This window comes from Apium graveolens, chromosome 11 (genome assembly GCF_009905375.1).
Source record: "Apium graveolens cultivar Ventura chromosome 11, ASM990537v1, whole genome shotgun sequence".
In the NCBI taxonomy this organism is placed as follows: Eukaryota; Viridiplantae; Streptophyta; class Magnoliopsida; order Apiales; family Apiaceae; genus Apium; species Apium graveolens.
The window spans coordinates 18,821,654-18,829,673 of record NC_133657.1 but is presented as its reverse complement, the minus strand read 5'-3'; the positions used below and the strand labels follow the sequence as shown (position 1 = coordinate 18,829,673).

The 8,020-nt window shown below is 32.7% G+C and overlaps 1 protein-coding gene across 1 annotated transcript; it reads left to right on the top strand.

Annotated features, from left to right (window-relative positions):
* LOC141695392 (uncharacterized) lies at positions 1-853 on the top strand. The gene is made up of 2 exons (XM_074499640.1): positions 1-333; positions 461-853. Exons 1-2 carry the CDS (start codon positions 1-3, stop codon positions 851-853), a joined length of 726 nt encoding a protein of 241 aa, XP_074355741.1.
* The last annotated feature ends 7,167 nt before the right edge of the window (positions 854-8,020 follow it).

Below are 8,020 nucleotides of genomic sequence, written 5' to 3'. Positions count from 1 at the left end.
ATGTCGAATCTTACAAAGCTTGAATTCAACGCACTTCATGTCACCGGAAAAAATTATTTGACATGGATTCTTGATGCTGAAATCCATCTTAGTGCAATGGGCCTCGGTGACACTATAAAAGAGGGAAATAAAACCTCCAAACAAGATAAGGCAAAAGTCATGATATTTCTTCACCAACACCTTGATGAAGGATTGAAAACTGAATATTTAACTATTAAAGATCCATTAACACTTTGGAAGGATCTCAAAGAAAGATATTACCACCAAAAAACGGTGATACTTCTTAAAGCTCGCTATGACTGGCTACACTTGCGATTGCAAGATTATAAAAGTGTAAGCGAGTATAACTCTGCCATGTTTAAAATTACATCCCAATTGAAATTATGTGGCGAGAATATCACCGATAAAGATATGTTAGAAAAAACATATTCCACTCCATGCCAATAATATGCTCTTGCAGCAACAATATCGTGAACGTAGATTCATGAAATATTCTGAGCTGATTTATATTTTGCTTCTTGCTGAACAAAACAATAAACTTTTGTTGAAAAATCATCAAGCACGTCCAACTGGTTCAACACCATTCCCTGAAGTGAATGCGGTGACTAATAATGAATATAGAGATAATAAATCATTTGGACGTGGGCATAGATATGGACATGGACGTGGGCGTGGACGTGCCCGTGGTCATGGTTTTGTGCATGGTAGAGGCCGTAATCAACAAAATCCCCCCAACTTTAAAAGGAAGCCTTACTACCAGAAATGGACTATAAATGAGGAGAAATCTGAGGGTAGTACGATGGCTAAAAGGGGTGAAAGTACTTGTAGTCGATGTGGAATGAAAGGTCACTGAAGAAGTACATGTCGTACCTCCAAGCACTTTGTTGACCTATATCAAGCATTTTAAAAGAATGTTGAAACTAATTTCACCGAACAGAATGATCCTTTGGGGATTGCCCATCTTGAAACACATCTTGGAAGTTATGATCAAGTTGATCCTTTGGCCTTTACTTACATGGAACTTGGTGATTTTTTTGAAGATGTTGATATGAATATGCCTAAATTTGGTGGTGATGAGCCTAAGAATAACTAAACAAGGCCTTGCATTGCTTGTTGAATTTTTCTTTATTTGGATTGTCGGTTTTAACTTTTGAACTATGATAATCATCCTTATCAGTTGCTTATATATTTTTTCTTTTCATTAATGAAGTACTTAAGATGTTCTACCCCTACTTCTAATTTTATTTCTTGTGAAGAAATATGGTCAGCAACCTCTCATCATGTGTTATAAAAAATGAGGAATCTTTTGTTTGGCGGATAGTGCAACAACACATACAATTTTGAAAAATAAAGCATATTTTTCGCATCTAACATTAGCCAAAGCTAATGTAAATATAATATCGGGTGCATCGAATATAATTGAAGGCTCCGGAAGATCAAGTATACATCTACCCAATAGTACATGTTTATTGATTGGAAATGCAATATTTTCCACCTGATCAAAAAAAAATCTTTTGAGCTTTAAAGATATACGCCACAATGGCTATCATATTGAGACGATAAATGAACGTGATAATGAATATATATATATATATATATATCACGACTATAGTCTCATGGAGGAAACATGTGATAGAAAAACTCCCATCATATAATTCTGGATTATATTATACTTTCATAAATCCAGTTGAATCACACATGACTATTAATACAAGATCTATTGACCCGATAAATTTTACTATATGGCATGATCATTTAGGCCATCCGGGTTCAACAATGATGCGAAGAATTATTGAAAATTCAAATGGACATCCACTCAAAAACAAAATTGTTCCATTGTCCAAAGATTTTTCATGTGTTGCTTGTATTCAAGGAAAATTGATAACAAAACCATCTTTTGTGAAAGTTTCCATTGAATGCCCAAACTTTTTGGAGCGAATTCAAGGAGATATATGTGGACCAATTACCCCATCTAGTGGGCCATTTCAGTACTTTATGGTACTCATTGATCCATCAATAAGATGGTCACACATTAGTTTATTGTCCACTCATAATGTGACTTTTGCACAACTCCTTGCTCAAATAATTCGATTACGAGCACAATTTCCTGATTATAATATAAAGAAAATAAGATTGGACAAAGCAGGAGAATTTACATCCCAATCTTTTAAAGATTATTGTATGTCTATTGGGATAGAAGTGGAGCATTCTGTTGCCCACACACACACTCAAAATGGTCTTGCTGAGTCTTTTATTAAAAGGCTACAACTAATTGCGAGACCATTACTTATGAGAACAAATTTACCAACTATTGCCTGGGGACATGCAATATTACATGCGGCTTCTTTAGTCCGGTTAAGACCGACTTCTTATCATAAATATTCCCCAATGCAACTGGTAAATGGTCAAGAACCAAATATCTCTCACTTGAAATTTTTTGGGTGTGCAGTTTATGTTCCAATATCCCCTCCCCAAAGAACAAAAATGGGACCCCAAAGAAGATTAGGGGTATATATTGGATTTGATTCTCCCTCGATTATTAAATATTTGGAGCCTAAGACTGGTGATTTATTCACGGCAAGATTTGCCGATTATCAATTTGATGAGACAGTTTTTCCTGCATTAGGGGGAGATAAGACAAAATTTGAAAAAGAAAAGAAAGAAATTTTGTGGAATGCAGTATCCCTGTCTCATTATGAACCTCGAACAAATCAATGTGAACTTGAAGTTTAAAAAATTATCCACCTACAAGAAGTCGTAAATAGATTGCCTGATGCATTTACTGATGTCAAGAATGTAACAAAGTCACATATACCAGTTGTTAATGTTCCTTGTAAGATTAAACTTCCTGAAGAAGATAATAAAATCATGCTAGCAAATGAGTCTAAAGCACGCCAGAAGCGTGATAGACCTATTAGATCCAAGGATAAAACTCCAAGAAAAATAAGGAAACTTGATAAGAAAGTTGGAATATCTAATGACATCATAAATTTGATCACTGAAGAGACGTCTTCCAAGGATGATCAAACACCTGAAATTGTTGATAATGAAGAGATCTCGATAAATTATGTCATTTCAGGAAAGAGGTGGAACAGAAAAGAAATTGCCATGGATGATATATTTTCATATGCAGATGCACTTGACATTTCTGAGGAAATCGAGGATCATGAGCCTAGATGGATCTATGAATGTAAAAGAAGAAATGATTGGCCAAAGTGGAAAGAAGCTATTGAAGCAAAATTGAAATCACTTGAAAAATGCCAAGTTTTTGGACCTATTGTCCAAACACCTGCAGGTGTAAAACCCGTTGGATATAGATGGGTATTTGTGCGTAAAAGAAATGAGAAATAAAGTTGTGAGATACAAGGCACGTCTTGTTGCACAAGGTTTATCACAAAGACCGGGAATTGATTATGAACAAACTGATTCACCGGTAATGGATGCGACAACATTTAGATTTTTACTAAGTTTATCAATTCTAGAAGGGCTCCACATGAATCTAATGGATGTTGTGACTGCATACTTATATGGGTCACTTGATAATGACATATACATGAAAATCCCTGACGGATTAAAAATGCCTGAAGCATATAGTTCAAGACCCCGAGAGATTTACCCAATTAAATTACAAAGATCATTATACGGATTGAAACAATCGGGTCATATGTGGTACAATCGTCTCAGTGAATATCTTTTATAAGATGGATATACTAATAATGTAATATGTCCATGTGTTTTTATTAAAAGGACAAATTTGGGGTTTACTATCATTACTGTCTATGTTGATGATCTAAACATCAATGGGACGCCAGGTGAACTTCATGAGACGATTGAATATTTGAAAAGAGTATTTGAAATAAAAGACTTGGGTAAAATGAAACTTTGTCTTGGTTTTCAGGTTGAACATTTATCTAAAGGAATCTTTGTCCACCAGTCAGCTTATGTTGAAAAGATCCTTAAGCGATTTATAATGGATAAAGCATATCATGTGAGTACACCTATGGTTGTATGTTTATTAGAAAAGAATAAGGATCCATTCCTCCCAACAGAAAAGGGAGAAGAACTTCTTGGTCTTGAAATACCATATCTTAGTGCCGTTGGTGCACTGATGTATCTGGCCAATTGTACACGTCCTGATATTGCACTTTCTGTTAACCTTTTGGCTAGACATAGTTTTGCTCCAACTCGAAGACATTGGAATGGTGTGAAAAAAATATTTAGATATCTTCGAGGAACAATGGATATGGGTTTATTTTATGCTAAAGACTCACAAGTGGAATTAGTTGGTTATGTAGATGCAGGATATCGGTTTGATCCTCATAAAGGAGGGTCACAAAAAGGTTATGTATTCATGTTTGGTGATACTGCAATATCTTGGCGCTCAACAAAACAGACTCTTGCAGCAACTTCTTCAAATCATGCTAAATTATTGGCCCTTCATGAAGCAAGTCGAGAATGTGTATGGCTGAGGTCTCTTGTTCACCATATTCGAGATTCATGTGGTCTTTCAGTCAATAAAAGAATTCCTACCACTTTGTATGAAGACAATAAAGCTTGCATCATTCAGACACGTGAAGGATACATTAAAGAAGATCGGACAAAGCACATTGATCCAAAGTTCTTCTTCACCCATGAACTTCAGCAAAGGGGAGAGATTGATGTTTGTCAGATTCGTTCATGTGAAAATCCAGCAGATTTGTTTACAAAATCACTTCCTACATCTTCGTTCGAGAAGCTGGTGCACAAAATTGGAATGCCCAAACTTCGAGATCTATCTTGATATTCATAGTCATGTCAAAATGAGGGGGAGATATAATACACTCGTTATTACACGTGCAACACATGTACTCTTTTTTTTTCACTAGGATTTTTTCCCACAGGGTTTTTCCTAGTAAGGTTTTAATGAGGCATGTAGTTGTACGAGTCACCCAAGGGGGAGTGTTATGATATTATTGTATGACTCTTAACTTTCTAGATGTCCTTTGGACTTTCACCTTTACCCCATTAATTGACACAAACTCTTGGCTTTTCACTTCTCAAGTAACCTATGTTTTAGAAGCCTATAAAAGGCTTTCATGTTCATTATCTTGTGATATCAATAAACATGAAATCTTAAGTTTTTCCTTATTCTCTCTACTTTTATATTATATATTATATAACAATCAAAATGATGTTTTATTTTAATTTTAACGGACTCAAGCTTATTTTACTAATGAGTGTGCTTATCTAGTAAGTTTACTAGTTTCATGGGTGTCAATTCACATTATAGTTATCATTATCATAAGATTGTAGCATGATCATTGATTTTTTTTAATTAGTTAAAATTTATTGTACTCTGATTTGCTATTTTTTTAAAAGAATTATTAATATAAATGTGTTTAATACTAATATAAAGTATTTTTTTATAAATAAGTACAAGTGGTGCGTGTGGGTACCACTACTTTAAAATTAACTTGGTAATTTATATTATGTGGAAATTATTTATTCTCCGTCTATCACACCTTTATATTTAAATATCAAGTATACATTTCAAAAGTTGTGAATTTATTTATAAAATTGTGATTATTTTGTAATGATTTAGAGTTAACTTTAGTAGTTTTGGCTAAAAATTTAGTTTGAAGAAATTATTTATAGGTGAAGAGACATGTGATATTTAAATTGGTCAGATGAGTCATACATATTAATAAACATGATTAGATTTGAATCCCAAATTTTTATTCTTATAATTTCTTGAAACATGATTAAATATTTCTTTTCATCTATTATATATATAATAGAGCAAATGGGGGGTTGGATGAGACAATTTATTCAATGTAAAATGACAAGTTTAACCCTTATCCTATTTATTATTTGTATTTAATATCCATTAATAGCTAATCTTCATTAATGCATATTAATTATTTTGTAATTAATTTCTATACACACACATACACACACTTACATATATATGCATACATATGTTACTTTCAATAATATATATCATTTAAAAAGTTATTAATTTAATTAAGAATTAGATATCTCAGATATTTATAATATAAACATGATTAAATTACATCAATTTTTTTTAATAACATGTATCATATTAATCATGGTTTAAGTAGCTGATAAAAAAATATCACTCACTAATTTTAGAGTACACTTGCAAAATATAATATTTTTTAAAACTGTTTGAAATTTAATACGATTATTTCTGACATATTATGAGTCTCAAATATTTACTTACAAAATAGACAATAACATAATCACATTTAAATCATCATGCACGTATATTACATGAAATTCTTATCAATACAACACGAAAAATATTTTTTTGCAGATCAAATTATAAATTGCTTGGTCGATAGTATATGGTCACATATTCATTATGCATGTGTGTTACACGAAATTATCACAAATACAACACAAAATTAAAAAAAACATATTATGGAGTATCAAACAAGTCGACAATAATATAACTGCCATTGAGAACTTCTTTGAATACAACCCATAGAAAAATAAGGTTTGTAACTGCTAATATTTATCACTAATTTAAATTTTTAAATATCCTAAAAATACACCAAAATTAATAAAAAATATTGTAATATTTTAGAAAATGCCCGTGCCTCGCACGGGCTACAGAGCTAGTTTTATATAAAAGGATAATTGGAGTTGTGATAAATTCATCGTTTAGATATTATAAAAAAGTGTGAAAAGTTATTTATGAAAATATGAGAAGTTATTTATTATATATCAACAGTTACAATAAAAATTATATTATGTGCATAAAATGCTCAATGATTATTTTTTGAGAGATTTTGAGTATCATGCTGTTAGGCACAAAGCATGCGCTAATAATTCACCCAAGTATACGCATTCGCAAGTAATATAGAATGATTTCTAGTTCGTTCCCACAGAGACTCAGACTAATTATATTTAATTAACACTTACTCACCAATGTATGATTACCTCTCAAAGTTAAGATAATAACACTTAAGGTTGATTAACTAATTATTAGCTACAATTAACTACAAGAATAAAACACTTAAATTAACACTTGAATTAATAATATTAAACACACATGAGATCATAACTTCATAAATACTTCATTCAATAGTCATTGTTATTACCATTAGCATGTAATGGTGATGATATTAATCGAACAACATGAAACTGATAAAAGCCAATTTTCGTTGTACAAGTACCATTCTACCAAGCATCCACAATTAAGATAGAAGTTGAATAGGCATCAATTATATTAAGACCCTATATGTCTACAGAATTTGACAACATAACGATTTAAGCGCAAGTTATTTATTATGATCACACAGGGAAAGTAAAACGGTTAGAGTTACCCACTAATCATGCATACAATACATGAACCTATGCTAGCATGGCAAGTTCTAAATCTCAAGATTCACTATCGCTTCACAAGAGATTAACATGTTATCTTATATGTTCACAACGCATATAAGACGAATAAGCACAACCTAAACTAGATATCATACGACAATATAACTAATAAAATACTTATTAAAACCAGAGTACGTCACAAGAGTAATAAAGTTCAAAGTAAAGAAAACTAGCATCCACGGTTACAACGAATAAAAAAATCACAAGATAATGTATGCTTCCTCTTCTTCTTTGCAGTGTGCTAAAACGGTCTTCTTAATCTTCTCTCCTTTCTCCTTGCTTGATTGATACTTGTTGCTTCATATTGTGAAATGTCTCTCAAGATTACTTATATAGAAGTCCACAAGAAACAGCAGTCTTGGAAGTCCAATAGGATACGAATTAATAAAAATCAAAATCTGAAAATCCGACCCTAGGCGGCCTCCTCCAATCCCACGCGGGTGCCTGCTCTCCAGGCGGTCGCCTGCAAGCTCCAGGCGGGCGCCTGCGACCCTTCTGGAAAAATCCCATTTTTCTTCTGTTTTTGCTGAATTCTTCGCACAACTCCCCGCAACTGATCCCAAGTACTTCCCTAGGCTTATTATGATGAAATCTCCCTATTTACGCAAGCTATACCCTAAAATGCAAAAAT

What these genes read in the sequence shown, in the direction of transcription:
- LOC141695392 (XM_074499640.1), top strand. Translation starts at nt 1, where the DNA reads ATGTCGAATCTTACAAAGCTTGAATTCAACGCACTTCATGTCACCGGA. An exon ending in GATTGCAAGATTATAAAAGT is followed by an intron (nt 334 to 460) that starts GTAAGCGAGTAT and finishes ATGCTCTTGCAG; the next exon opens with CAACAATATCGTGAACGTAG.